Raw genomic sequence first — 15,631 nt, forward strand, 5'->3', positions numbered from 1 at the left:
CACCAGAGCTGGGGATATTGGCTGCCTCTGGCCCCTTCTGCCCCCCCCCCCCAAACCTTCCTATCCTTGACCCCTGTATGAAGAATGGACTGAAAACAATTGCCATAGCCTTCCTGAGGGGCAGAGGCGGCTGGGACCAGAGTGGTGGCAGTGAAGATCAAGAAATGTTAGTTGGAGGGATGCCTGGGTGGCTTAGTCAGTTAAGTGTCCGACTCTTGATTTTGGCTCAGGTCATGATCTCACGGTTTGTGAGTTCAAGCCATGTGTTGGGCCTTGTGCTGACAGTGCAGAGCCTGCTTGGGATTCTTTCTCTCCTTCTCTCTCGCTGTCTCCCTCTGTCCCTTCCCCCCCCCAAAATAAATAATAAAATTTTTTTTTTTTTAAAAGAAGTATTAGTTGGATATAGGAGTGAGGAAATAAAGGAGCAGATTCCAGTGTAGTTGTTCAAAAGCTAGTCTTGCTATTTCGTAACCATGTCTCGTAGTTACTCAACCCTTCAGGGAAACTGGGACGTCCTCTCTGCAGGGAACCAGGGACTGCTTTTCCTGTCTGCAGGCCCATCCCTCCACCTAGCATGACAAGTAGATCAGAGATTAAAGGAGGGGTCCTCAAAGATGCCAAGAAATTTAGTATATTTTGTGAGAGGGCATTTCAGACCCCATTCTGAGGACAGAGAGGACTGCAAAAGGGCCTTGCTGGAGAAGCCACACCAACTACAACCTTCCCACGGACCTGAGAACAGGTTCCGGGCTCTGACACTGGGCTCACTGCTCGTCACACCATGTGGGGAATGTGCCCTTGGGGAGACCTCAAGGTTCATGCCCTCTACGTCCTGGCGCGCGAAGCACGTCTCAGAACAGAACTGGCGCACCTTGGCCACCTGCTGCCAACACGGACACACTGACTCAGGTAGCTCCCAGAACTGTTTGAGCAGCTCTGCCATTTTCTACCAGGACTGTGGCGCCTAATCCCCCGCAGGCCTCACTCCCCTGCACCCTCTTCCAGGCGAGGAGCACAATCAAACTGCTGGACTTGCGGAATCAGGTTCATCGTTGCCCGATCTGTGTTGTCCTTGCGTGGTTTCCTCCTTCTCCACGGCAGATCTATGTTTGAGGACGATTGGGGAAGTTCAGAGCCCACGTCCCTGATGTTTTCTGTTGAGTCCAAGGAGAGGAAATACAATCGATAAGGCCTTCCTCCTTCCCACATCTGAGCCTTTCTCAGTGTTTTCTTCTTTTGTTGAATCCTGCTAAGGTTGGAAAAGGGAAGTCCTGTTTGTATTTCTACTATGATTGATAGTCAGTCCTGGTTAATTACTGACTGACTGTCCAGGGTGCAACTGAGCCAGGTTCCCACTATGAGATGCAAAGTTGCAAAAGACAGTGTCAGAAACAGAGGGCTGGGGAAGAGAACACCGGTGTAACGTCCCCTGCATGTCTGTCTGGAGCGTGCTCCATAGCTACCCCGCAGCATGGTTAATGCCAGGCTGGGCACTCCAACACAGACAGAACTTTCAGCTAAGATAAACAGTGTTTAGTGACGCTTCCCCATCTATAGGACCCCAATGAACAAAGTGCTAATCCCATTGACGTCCCCATTCACAAAGCCTCTGAGAGCCCACCTGCTTCTTACAACATTGATCTGACCGGGAGGGACCTACAATAAAACTTCAGTCTCCTTAACCTTGGGTCCTGGCTCAGGTAGGTGGAGGGGAGAAGACAGCGGAGACGTCTTCGCTGTACCTCTCCACGACCCACTGTAGGGGCGGGAAGAACACTTCTCTATCTCTCCCTGCACCTTCCTTCTGTGGCAACACTTGTCACTAGAACCCAGGACATTCTCTATGTGGGCCACTGCATCTGCAGCCCTAGCCTTTGGGACATCGAAACACCCACATGGTTTGTTTTGTTTGCTTGCTTTGTCTGTTTGTTTGTTTTTTCATCCTGCAAGATCTCCGGGGAATCCGTATTTTCTATCTAAATAGGACAAGGTCTCATTGTCCTCCCTGGTCACAATTGAAGACCACAGCAATGAGAAGGGTAACCTTGACTCCCACTGGACTCCGCCAAGCAGGATATTTATAAATGGGATCAGCGGTTCAAAAGCACCGAACTGCCAAGTGACTCTGTTGTTTCTTAGTATCAGGACCACAGGCGGTCTCCTGCCAGTGTGTCAGGATTTGGCAGGTGCCTCTGGAATGCTCCAGGAGCAGGATTCTGCAGGCACAAGCAGAAACAGCGGAAACTGTGCTACTAGCCGAGAGCAGCTTCTATTTTCAGGACATGTAGGCACGGAGAGTTCAAACAACGAATGGCTCTTGTGTTTTTGGATTGACTCTTGTGTTTCCAGGACATTGTATCCTGAGCTATTATCTGTTTCCCTTCCAGGGCTGAAGTGATTCTGGGGAGCATCATCAAGAAGAAAGGCTGGAGGTAATGCATTCACCATAATCATGTACTTCTCTTTCAAAAGACTGTTATTATTTTGTCCCAGAGAAGGAAAAATAAAATTGCATGACAACTAAACAAAAGGCTGTCAAAAAAAAAAAAAAAGTCAATTTTTGGTAAAGAAACGATTTATAGTGGTTTGGAAATAAATACTAACAAGTTCATTATTTGTGCTTTAGTAAGTATTGACTAGTCATTGATCACAATGACTTCCCATGGGGTTGAGCAGAGAGGAGGGGAGGTTCATGAGATACTCATGCATAAAAGAAAGGGGTATTTCCATGGTTTCTCACCACTGTTTGTGATAATTTGGTGAAGAAAGACAGCTGATAGGGAGCTGATTATATACATGTACTTATGTTCACTGTTCATCTTATTGACAACTCTGGATGCAAAGAAGTGATGAAAAGAGAAGTCCTTGTGATAAATACCACAAAGCTCTCTTATCTGAACACAATTAGCCCGCGCCTCTGATGTGTGCCAGGAGCCCTATTATCTGGGCGTTCAGGGAAGTGCTTCATCTGCTGTCCTTGAGGGGTTGCATCCCATTCCATGGTGTGCGTATCCAGTGGTAAAGGGGAACGCCGCCTCTGTGGGGCGTGGGGCGGCAATCCCCCTCCATTTCACCATGCGTGTCAACCATGACAGCCACTTCTTCCCCAGCAGGAGCACAGAATCAGGCAAAGACCACGGAACAAGTTTGGGTCCTCTTCTGCTCTGGTAGATTTGCCATTGGCCAAATAAACAACAGCTCTGTAGTATTAGTGGAAATGGAGACCCAGAAGTTTATGGAGATGTGAACAAAAGAAGTTCGATGACCTACTTTCTCCCCCTTCTTTCTCCTCCTCCCCCACTCCAGGGATTATAAGGGGATTAGGAAAAAACGACATTCACCCTTAAATATGGAAGAATTTTCATATTCCCGCCCGGTCCTCCACCTTGCCTGAGTAACCTTCCCACTCACAAGGCTGGTCTGTCCATCACCGCCCAAATCACTTCCCTAGGGCTCCTGGAACAAAGTGCTGGCTTCAGACATGTGTTCTCTCACAGTTCTTTAGGCCAGAAGTGCAACATCAAGGTTTGAGCAGTGTCCTGCTCTTTCTGTAAGTCTGGATAGAACCCTGCCTTGCCCCTTCCTAGCTTTTGGCTTTTGCGGGCAATCTTGGGCCTGCGCTCAACCTCTGCCTCCGTCATCAGATGGCGTCCTCCCCTCATGTGTGTCTGTGCATCTTCTTAAAAGGACACCAGTCATATTGGATTAAGGACTCCCCCTACTCCAGTATAACCTCATCACCTCATCTTAATTTAACTAATTACATCTGTAATGATCGTATTTCCAAATAAGCTCACTCTCTGAGGTACTCCTGGGGGTTAGGACTTTACCATGTCTTTTTAGGGGACACAACTCAACCCAAAACAGAGACCCTAGAGATGAGCCCACTAACAGCCCTGGTGAGCTGTGCAGCGAGGTGTAGGCTGACAGAGCACCTGAGGAAGGAGGGGAACATCAGTGCAGGAGCTCTTTCCCCTCAACACCCAGAGGGCACCTAACCATCACTCTCCACAGTTTGCAGAGCCTATTATACACCTACAGGAAAACAGATTAACATTTTTTTTTTCGTTTTCTTTTTTTTTTAATTTTTTTTTTTTTAACATTTATTTATTTTTGAGACAGAGAGAGACAGAGCATGAATGGGGGAGGGTCAGAGAGAGAGGGAGACACAGAATCCAAAACAGGCTCCAGGCTCTGAGCTGTCAGCACAGAGCCTGACGTGGGGCTTGAACTCACAGACGGGACCGTGAGATCATGACCTGAGCCGAAGTCGGACGCTCAACCGACTGAGCCACCCAGGCGCCCCTCTTTTTTTTTTTTACAAACTGCCTTTCAGTCTTGCAAATAAAAACCCAAGCTGTCACCATGCTACAGAATATTGAAATCAGCACACAGCTGCCCCTACAAGGCTGGTGAAAAGATAGACCGTATCATCCTAGTACGGAGTCTATAAAAGCAATTTCAACTGGCATACTTGGCTTCTAGTCCCAGGACCACCACTTGCCCACTGTGCCAGCTACTTCACCTCTCTGAGTCTCAGTTTCCCCACCTGCAAAATGGACGGCGTAACTGTTCATGAAGTGCTGTACTGTGAAAGTGAGATAAAGTATGCCAGAGTATTTTGAAAGTTGTGCTATATCGGTATAAAATACTCACATTATCGTTCTCCACCCACTCAGAAGAGTTGCTGGAAATGCCTCCATGATGGTCACTGGTCATCTGCCAGGTTGCTGTCTATTCTTGCTCTTTGAGCCTACATGTTAGTGTGCACACCTGTGTCACCCAAACGTTTTCCAGAAGGCCTAACTTTGAAAACAGAAGTCCATGATGGTATTTGCATAGAGTGTGCAGCCTCTCGGAATAATCTAGAGGACTGCATTAATTTTTTATAATATTCCATCCAGCCTTTTGTTGAAGCTGTGAAAATGTTTGCTAACAGAGATCTGGCCCCCCCGGGGCAGATTGCCGCTACACTAGGTATCGTGAGGTTGATGGATGAACCTGGAAAGTACATCAGCCTTTCTGCGGTGTGTAATCTCCAGATGCGTGTATCTGTAGAGCTTCCATTACAGTGATTCAAATTACTTTTCAGGGAATTAACTTCAGTGGGATGGGGTTGCTGACATTTCCTACAAATTTTTCTTGTTGCAGCTAAGCTGTCGGAATTGTCACCCTTGTTCCCCATTGGTTATCATTAATCTTACGGGGCTCTCATACCTGCGGGCCCCAGGGCATCAGCTCTACAGCTGATGGAATTATGAATGCCTTATTTCAAATAGTCCCAAAGTTCGGTCTCAACCTTTGAATCTCAAAGGATTTTTTTTCCTAGACCAGTTCAATTGAATTACATACTTGGAGAAACTGAATTATACTGAGATCTGCCTCCCGATTTTAAATCATATGGCTGTAGGTCTCAGGACATGTTTCTTATTCCACCATCATGACGAGACGATTGCCATTTCCTGCCTTGTGTGTGGTTTTGAGAAGGCAATTAGTTTGCTGACAAGATTTCCGTAGTTCATTCGCTTAGGAGTAAAGTGGTTAAAACCTTGCGTTAAAAATTTTAGCACTGTTTTCCTAAAATAACATTTCCATTTAATAGGACACTCAAAGAAATTTTATCCCTATTTATTGATTATTATAATTTACTTTATCATTCATATTTCCATGCAATCAGTTCCTGCCTGTGAATGTGTTGGTTGGAAAGCATAATAACTCAGAGCCACTAGGGCCCGTGGTGCTTGGCAGAGGGTGGATTTAGCCCCAGGAAAACTCACGTTCAATCAACGTTATGTCAGATGCTAAATAAGTATTAGCTGGTGCTACTAAAGCAATCCATCCTTTATGCCAGTTCACTCACCCTCTCATTTACCATTTCTGCCCCTCCATGCCTACCACTCACCCTCTTCACCACACCCCCCCTGAACCGGTGGCTTGTGTCACAGCCTCCTTCTCCTGTCCCTCCAGGTATAGGTCACTTCCCTTCACCCTCTTCGCCTAGGATCTGACTTCACATCCCCACTCACCACCTTCCCCTTGTCCCCATATTTCAGTGACACGAACGAACAGATTTACCAGTTTACCAATTTTTTTTAAATGGAGGTACGATAAATTCTTTCCAATGCTATATTATCCTAACTCAGTACAATAACCAGCAATTTACTTAATATTTCTCTGTGTGTGTTTGTCTAACGTACAGGAGGTCCAGCCTGGTCATAACAACCAAACTCTACTGGGGTGGAAAGTAAGTTAAATACCTTTTCTTTTCCCTACTTGACAGGAGACAACTAGTAGCTCATGCTTTTATCCTTTTGGGCAACCATTTTACATCTAATGTACTAAAATTAATTGGATTGGAGAGAAAGAGTATTTTTCCTGCCCTGAAGGAAATGGCAATTAGCCTAGGATTCAATGTTAGCAAGATGCCCCAAAGAAAGTTAGTGGTCACTTGTTACTAAGTGATTCACGGAGATTTTCAAATACCAACCTCATTCTAAGAACCATTTCCAAAATAGAGTTCAAATTTTGGGAAAAGAAAATAAGCACATAGCATCACAGGAGAAAAGCTACTCAAATCTGCCAAAAGTCAGAGACTTCCATGGAATGCAAAGATGAAAATTATCTTGTCTGACCCCACGTGTACATCTCTGGTCATTTTTTTTAAATTAGTTTTTAATGTTTATTTATTTTTGAGACAGAGAGAGACACAGCATGAGTAGGGAAGGGGCAGAGAGAGAGGGAGACACAGAATCTGAAACAGGCTCCAGGCTCTGAGCTGTCAGCACAGAGCCCGATGCGGGGCTCGAACTCACGAACTGTGAGATCATGACCTGAGCCGAAGTGGGACGCCTAACCAACTGAGCCACCCAGGCGCCCCTGTCTCTGGTTATTTTTGCAGAAGGCTCCAAACGTGTTGATCAAAAGGACTGCCTTTTGGAGAATAACAGAAGCTACTATATCACTCACTGGCAGGCAAATGAAAGAGAGGTCCTTTCTCTGTTGTAGGATGCAAACAATTTTCGCAAGATGAATTAGCCTCTGATGAATCTACTGGTGTTTGAACTGGTACTTACATGATTCAACAGAACTTAGAAGTCTGGCCTTTTTGACACACATGTAGGAAAACAGCAAGCTGTTTCATATACCTTTTTGTAGAAATCACAAGTGTGGAGTCTTAACAAAGAAACAAAAACAAACACAAACCAACCAAATCTTATTTGCCTCCCTATAATTGAGAGGGAATAGTTAAAATTGGAGACAGAGGACCTCTCCTTTGGAGTCTTCTAATCAAAATGTGTATGTGTGCACACACACACTCATATTTTATTACTGTTTTTGAGTCTGTTTATGATGACTATGAAGACAGAAAGATGGAATTTAGATTTTTATTACTACCGTAACCTATATAAAAATAAAGCAACATGGTGCCCATGAGAAATACAGATTTACATTGTCTGTGCCCTGATTCGTGTAGCTGTTGCTTAGTGCAGTGGTACTTAAAACCTTGCCTATGCTTTAGAAAGAAACAGAGAGGAAGATAATCTGCAAGAGCCGTTACGTAGTAGAGTACTACCTACAATAATCGTTAATGTTTTTATAAAAGATAAAACATCACCAAAGGCAAAGAGTAAACTACTGTGTTTTAAAAAGAGGATGCCAAAGGTATTGACGTTGAAGAAACATTTCATGAATACTTTGAAACACAAGGACCATATTTCTTTCTAATTGGCCAGATCTTGAAGCTTGTCTGAGAAGACAAAAGTCCTGGTTAAATGTTTGTCTTCTTAGGATACTGATGTAAGAAAGACTTGCGTCACATTTTAACAGAAAGTAATTGTTAGATTTCTTTTGAAAGTCAAAAGGCACTTCCAAATTTGCTTACCTTCTCAGAAAAGCTAATGTTATCAGTAGCTCACAAACTTATGTCAAGGTGTTTTTTTGGGGGGATTGATTAAGAACAAGGTAGGAAGGCTGAGCTGTGTGTCACGTTATATGTGGATGGGGTGTGTATGGCTGAGTTGTTATTAATATTGTGTGATGAGCGTCATGGTTAATTCATCACCTGGATCTCCAAAGAAAAGGGGCTCAGTGTGTTGCCCACCAGCCTTCTCTCCTCAGCCTGCGGTACAGAATTTGCCAAGAACAGGGTATAAAATTAGCAATTCAATCTAGAATGAGTATTCCTCTGTACTTTTGAAACAGTAATTTGAAAGAGAAAGCACACCCCCACTCAAAGTCATTTGCTTTTCTTTCTTGTTAGAGCTGAAACGGAAAGAGGGCTGTCAAGAAAACATATTATCGAAGGTAGGTACAGCTGCTTCCATTTTATCTTCATTTGTGGGCTGCTGATTCCAGAAAGGTATCAACCAAAAGCGTTCAAAACCCATTGCGGCAGGGGGGGGGGGGGTGGGAGGAATTTCCATAAAAAGAATCATAACCAACCACAATCTCTCTGGGGTTTAATGTAGGAGTGTGGTGATACAGAGAAGACAATAGAACACAAAGAAAAAGGGCAAATTTTCTAGAACTCTTCTCCCTTACAGCCAGGCTGACATTAATAAAACACTTCCCTAAGACTTTCTAAAAGGTTTTAATTGAGATATAATTTATATAACATAAAAGTCCACCCATTTAAAGTGTACAATTCACTGGTTCTGAGCATAACAGAGTTGTGTGATTATCACTGTAAATTCAATTTAAAAAATTTCCTAATTCCTAGTACCCACTTGCAGTCAGTTCCCACCCTCTCTCTACCCTCCTCCACAGCCAAGTAACCACTAATCTACTTTTGTCTCTATAAATTTGCCAATTCTCGATATTTTATATGAATGAGATCATATAATGTGTAATAGTTTGTGACTAGCTTTTTTCACTTAGCATAATGTTCATGTTGTAACATGTATCATAATGTATCCTTTTTACTGCCAAATAAAATTCCATTGTATGAATAGGCCCCATTTTGTTTATCCATTCATCATTTTGTTACATCCATTCATGTTGATGTACATTTGGGTTGTTTTCATTTTTTGACTTATGAATAATACTGCTGTGAATATCTGCATACTAGGTTTTGGGTGGATATATGCTAAGGCGATGATAGTTTTACCTTAGTTTAAATTTTTATGTTTTTAATTACAATTCAATTAGCATACAGTGTTATATTGGTTTCAGATGTACAGTATAGTGATTCAGCAATTCCATACATGACTTGGTGCTTATCACGATAAGTGTATTCTTAATTCCCTTCGCCTATTTTACCTATCCCTCCACCCACCTGTCCTCTAGTAACCACCAGTTTGTTCCCTATATTTAAGAGTGTGTCTCTTGGTTTGCCTTTCTGTGTACATTTGTTTTGTTTCTTAAATTCCACATACGAATGAAATCGTATGGTATTCATCTTTCCCTGACCGACTTATTTCACATAGCATGATGCCCTCTAGATCCATTCATGTTGCAAATGGCAAGATTTCATTCTTTCTTCATAGCTGTGTAGTGTTCTATTGTATATGTGTGTGTGTGTGTATATATATATATATATATATATATATATATATATATATACAACCTCTCCTTAATCCATTCATCTATGGAAGAATACTCAGAGAGCTTCCATATGTTGGCTATTGTAAATTATGCTGCAATAAACATAGCGGTGCATGTATCTTTTCAAATGAGTGTTTTTGTATTCTTTGGGTGAATACCCAGGAGTAGAATTACTAGATGATATGGTAATTCTATTTTTAATTCTTTGAGGAACCTCCACGCTGTTTTCCACAGTGGCTGCACCAGTTTGCATTCCCACCAACAGTGCAAGAGGGTTCCCCTTTCTTCACATCCTGGGCAATGCCTGTTGTTTCTTGTGTTGTTGATTTTAGCCATTCTGACAGGTATGAGGTGGTATCTCATTGTGACTTTGATTTGCATTTCCTTGTTGATGAGTGATGTTGAGCATTTTTTCATGTGCCTGTTGGCCATCTACATACATTCTTTGGGGAAATGTCTGTTCATGTCTTCTGCCCATTTTTTAGTTGGAATATTTGTCTTATTTGGTGTTGAATTGTATAAATTCTTTATATATTTTGACTATTAACCCCTTATTGGATATATCATTTGCAAATATCTCCTCCCATCTAGAGAGTTGTCTTTTGTTTTGTTGGCGGTTTTTTCGCTGTACAAAAGCTTTTTATTTTGGGGTAGTCCTAATAGTTTATTTTTGCTTTTGTTTCCTTTGTCAAAGGTGACATCTGTAGAAAAATGTTTCTGTGGCGCATGTCAAAGCGATTACTGATTACTGCCTACGTGTTCTTCTAAGCATTTTATAGTTTCAGGGCTCACATTTAGGTCTTTAATTCATTTTGAGTTTGTTATTGTGTAAGAAAGTCCAATTTCGTTCCTTCATATGTAGCTGTCCAGTTTTCCCAAACTGGACATTTGTCTAAGAGACTATCTTTTTTCCATTGCGTATTCTTGCCTCCTTTGTCATAGATTAATTGACCATATATTCATGGAATTATTTCTGGGCTCTCTATTCTGTTCTATTGATATCCATGTCTATTTTTGTATCAGTACCATACTGTTTTGATTACTACAGCTTTGTAGTATATCTTGAAATCTGGGATTGTGATACCTCCAGTTTGTCCTTCTCTTTCAAGACGACTTTGGCTATTCAGGATCTTCAGTGGGTCCATACAAGCTTTAGGATTATTTGTTCTAGTTCTGTGAAAAATGCAGTTGGTATTTTGATAGGGATTGCATTACATTTGTTTGTGTCATCTTCAGTTTTTTTCATCAGTGTATTATGGTTTTTGGAGCATAGGTCTTTACCTCCTTAGTTAACTTTATTCCTAGATACTTTATTATTTTCAGTGCATTTGTAATGGGATTTGTAACTGATTCAGAGAGGCATTGCTTTTGTAATTGTACTAAAAACTTTGTAGAGCCTGGAAACAAACAGGAAATAGTACAGTCTTCTAGAACTCTTATGTAGTAGAGTACTACTCTACTTCATTGGGAAGACTATAAGAATTGTGAGGAATTTTTATGTATTTCTTGTTTGTCTATATATTACAAAAAATGTCACACTTCTACCTTTTGCAATAAGAGAAAGATGTTAGATGGGGCTGTATAAATACAAGATTTTTATAACTTTAGGTTCCTGATTAATTATTAAGACAGATGATTTTTCTTCTTTTTATAATTAGTTTCATTTATGAGATGCCAAAGTCAATAAAAACATGAAAAACTCTCTAATCTCACCATTTTAAAAATAATAAATAAGTCCTCCTTTTGCTTACCTCATCTCATCTCACAGTGTGACAGTCTGGTACCTGTCCTTCCCAACTTATTCCCACAGTTAAATTGATCTATCTATCTATTTATCTATCTATCTATCTATCTATCTATCTATCCACACTTACTTATAAATACAAAAACATAGGTATGAAACCAATGGAATCAAGCTATACATATTAACCAAAAGTTTACTTTTTTCTATAATTAAAATACATTTTAGACATATACACACCCACATACACATGCACATGTACACATGATTTGCAGGTTATTTCTTGGTTTTAGTATTACAAAATATCATACAAATGGCTGTCCTTATGTAAATGTGATCGATACTGGAGACAGCATTATTAGGTCAAAGAATAATGCGTATTTTAAATTATTTTCTAAAAAGGAATATACCAATCCGATGGATGAGTTCATTTGATTTATTTGTTTAGTTATACATTTATTTATTAATGAATTTGAGCTACTTTTTATAATTTTGTGCTTTCTCTGAGAATTAACTTTTCGTATTCTTAAGCTATTTTTCTTTTGAGTTGTTTGTCTTGATCTTATTAATTTTTAGGAGCTTTTTGTATATTAATAATGTTCACTTCTGTCAGTTACATATGTTGCAAATATTTTCTTCCAGGCTCTCATTTCATTATAAAGTTTTTTCCCTCCCCATGAACCTAATCTGAAGAATAGTATCTAATGTGAAGACATTCATCCCAATTTAGAAACTGGAGTTCTTTATTAATGTGTAAAGAGAACTATTGGAAAGATCTTGGACTTCCACTAGGGGAAAAAAAAAATAGTTTTGGTATTCAGTCATTTAATTTAAAAAGAAGACTTTTGGAGCGACTGGCTGGCTCATTCGGTAGAGTATGTCCCTCCTGATCTCAGCGTTATGAGTTAGAGCTCCACATTGGATATAGAGATTACTTTAAAAATATAAAAATTAAAAAATTAAAAATTGAACAAAATAGAAAGTTTTTGAAGCCAGATCTTGGAGAATCTATTTATATAATAATAATAATAATAATAATAATATATAAATGTATATGCATACAAATTTATATATATACAAATTTTTATATATTTATAATTTATATATAATCTATATATTTATATATAATATATTTATATAAAATTATAAATATATAAAATAAATTTATAATCTATATATTTATATAAATTATATATAAATTTATATATTATATACATAACACATATATAATTAATATGTATAATTTATATATTAATTACATGTGTATATAGTTAATATATATAATTTATATATTATATATGTATATAATTATAAATTATATATAAATTTGTTAACAGTAATAAATATATCATTCAGTTGTTTCCAAAGTGTTTGTATGACACTTGCAAAGTGTTTGTATGAGTTTGGTATTTCTCACTAACTAATTTTTAATATATTTCTAAGCATTGGGCTTTGAAACCAGACAAACAGTGGTTCAAGTTTCAACTATGTCATTTAGGAGCTAGGGGACTTTGTGCAAGTTATTCAACTTTACTAAGCCTCCATCTTCTTGATTATACAAAGGGCTATAAATATTCCTACTTTACAACATTACAGAAACTGATTTTGGAGAATTCACATTGAGCACAATATCCATCACATAATAAGCACTTAATAAATGTTATTTTTGTCATTATGTCATCATTCTTAACAGTACCACTGTTAATCTTCATACCATGGTTAAGGGCCCCTTTTACCAAGTAACGTTCTAAGGCTGCCACAAGGAATAAGTACATTCTAGCACTAGAGAAAGCTTTCACATTCCTAAACCAAACTAAATCCCTTCTCAGGCCGTAATGCCCACTTTGACCTCACAAAGTAAAATCCAGCCTGCCTCTTAAAACTGTTACTATTCCTGCTCTAGTCTTGCCCCCGTGACTTGAGTCATCTACCGTGAAACCTGTCCATAAGAAATAACTGCCCCCTCCCAAAGAGAAATAACTCGTGTAAGCTTGTACTAAGCAGAAAAACAAGGCAGCAGTGTGCTGCCTGGAAAGTTCTTGTTTCTCTTTTCTTTTTAATCTAATTCAAATCAATTAAAAAAGAGATTCAGAAAATGGTACATACAGGATGGCAATCAACGAGAATATAAAATCAAGGAAAGAAAGAATGGAGGAAGCTGCTGTGCTTTTTACTGCATCTCCATTGCTTCAGTATTTACCAGTGTGTTCATAATTTCAAAATTCTCTTTTTTAAATCAGTTTTCTGCAAGCTCCAGACAACGTAACAGAAATACCTTAAATTCTCTGTCCCTTTAAAGAAGTCAGGAATTCTCTTAGGAACTAATCTCTCAGGATGGATAAACCAGTTCAGCTGAAAATTCAAAATGACCCAGATTCAAACTTTAACACATTTCAAACTTTTGAGACTGAGAAAGAATTGGGATTATTTATTAGTATGTTGCTACTGTTTATTTTGCAGGTCATAGTTTCAGCCTAAGAGAAAGATGTTCATGAGTCCAAAAGAGTCAGCTGAAAGGATATTTCTAGGCAGGCTGATATCAGGGAATTGAGTGAATTTTGCAGAAAAAAAAAGGTGGGGGGAGTGGACATTAGATTCCTAGGCCTCAGATAAAATTTGAAGAGGTTTACAAATCATTATCCTTGGATTTCATTGGTATTTGTTTTGTGATGAAGGTGACTTTATTGAACATTGGAGATTCATATGCACATTAAATTTAAAAAGTGTTCTTTGAGCCCAAATGTCCATCAACTGATGAATGGATAAAGAAGATGTGGTTTATATATACAATGGAATATCATGTGACAATGAGAAAGAATGAAATCTTGCCATTTGCAGCAATGTGGATGGAACTGGAGAGTATTATGCTAAGTGAAACAAGTCAGTTAAAAAAAACCAGATACTATATGTTTTCACTCATATGTGGAATTTGAGAAACTTAACAGAAGACCATGGGGAAGGGAAGGGCGAAAAATACTTTCAAACAGAGATGAAGGCAAAACCTAAGAGACTCTTAAATACAGAGAACAAACTGAGGGTTGATGGGGGGGGGGTGCAGAGGGGAGGGGAAAATAGGTGATGGGCATTGAGGAGAACACTTGTTGGGATGAGCACTGAGTGTTGTATATAAGCGATAAATCATGGGAATCTACTCCCAAAGCCAAGAGCACACTGTATATATTGTTTATTAGCTAACTTGACAATGAATTATATGTATATATATATATAATTGATATATATTTATATATTTACTTATAAATTTATAAATTTATATATAAATATTTATATAAATATATAGTTATATATAAATATTTATATACTTATATATTTATATAATTTATATATATTATATATTATATATTACTGACAATAAATTATATATTATATATAATATATATTTTTTTTAATTTTTTTTAACGTTTATTTATTTTTGAGACAGGGAGAGACAGAGCATGAACGGGGGAGGGTCAGAGAGAGAGGGAGACACAGAATCTGAAACAGGCTCCAGGCTCTGAGCTGTCAGCACAGAGCCCGACGCGGGGCTCGAACTCACGGACCGTGAGATCATGACCTGAGCCGAAGTCAGATGCTTAACCGACCAAGCCACCCAGGCACCCCAATATATTATTTTTAATATATATAATATATATATATATTTTTAAGTGTTCTTAGAAGACAAGACAGAAGTTCAATTCATGTACAATTTAGGCCACTTGAATGCTGGGTGACTTTGGCCACCTGAGCTGGTTTACAGAGTATATAAAATGAACTTGTCTTGTACATAATGCAGTTTTAAAAAATTCATATGAAAGACCATTTCAGTGAGCTCAAGGTCCTTCACTTAAATCCAATTAGGAACAACATGCTTCTTGGATTCACAAGAAGAAGGTAGAAATTTCACTAATAGGTTTATTACAGCCATTTAGAATCCCAAGGTCTTATTAAGCTTTGAAATTCTATTCATTCAGCCATTCCACAAACACTCTTGAAGCCCCAATTTTTGCCAGGATTAAAATTTAGCAGATCAAATTTTCTTAGTATCTTATATGAAAAAATATGATAGTGTGGTAAGTCAAATTGTAAGATTACATAAACTGTATACTTTTACAGGCAAAGCTTATGTCTTAGTGTATGTTTGTCCTCCAGATGAATGACAGTTTTGTTATATGATTCAAAACACAAACCCACTATCATTATTTTAGGAGTAGAAGAGGAAAATAATCTGAGAAATTACTGCTTAAAACTTTTTAATGAATGGCAAGTGTTAAACCCAGTTATCTGAACTTTTATTTTAAAAAGATAACTTATGACTTTTTCAATCAAAGATTAAATTTCTTGATGGATTCA

At 38.9% G+C, this 15,631-nt stretch overlaps 1 protein-coding gene across 5 annotated transcripts in view; it reads left to right on the plus strand.

The window, feature by feature from the left end:
* The window catches only part of KCNAB1 (potassium voltage-gated channel subfamily A regulatory beta subunit 1), a 417,565-nt gene that overhangs the window by 337,460 nt on the left and 64,474 nt on the right, over nucleotides 1-15,631 (plus strand). For all 5 annotated transcript variants that reach the window (XM_047099247.1, XM_047099250.1, XM_047099248.1 and 2 more), the window contains exons 5-7: nucleotides 2,388-2,432; nucleotides 6,200-6,244; nucleotides 8,261-8,304. In XM_047099247.1, the coding sequence (XP_046955203.1) occupies nucleotides 2,388-2,432; nucleotides 6,200-6,244; nucleotides 8,261-8,304 (134 nt within the window). The remainder of the gene's footprint in view (nucleotides 1-2,387; nucleotides 2,433-6,199; nucleotides 6,245-8,260; nucleotides 8,305-15,631) is intronic.

The sequence above is a fragment of the Lynx rufus genome, unplaced genomic scaffold (assembly GCF_022079265.1).
Source record: "Lynx rufus isolate CCGP_SWC_20201006 ecotype Redwood Valley unplaced genomic scaffold, mLynRuf1.p SCAF_5, whole genome shotgun sequence".
Taxonomy (NCBI): Eukaryota; Metazoa; Chordata; class Mammalia; order Carnivora; family Felidae; genus Lynx; species Lynx rufus.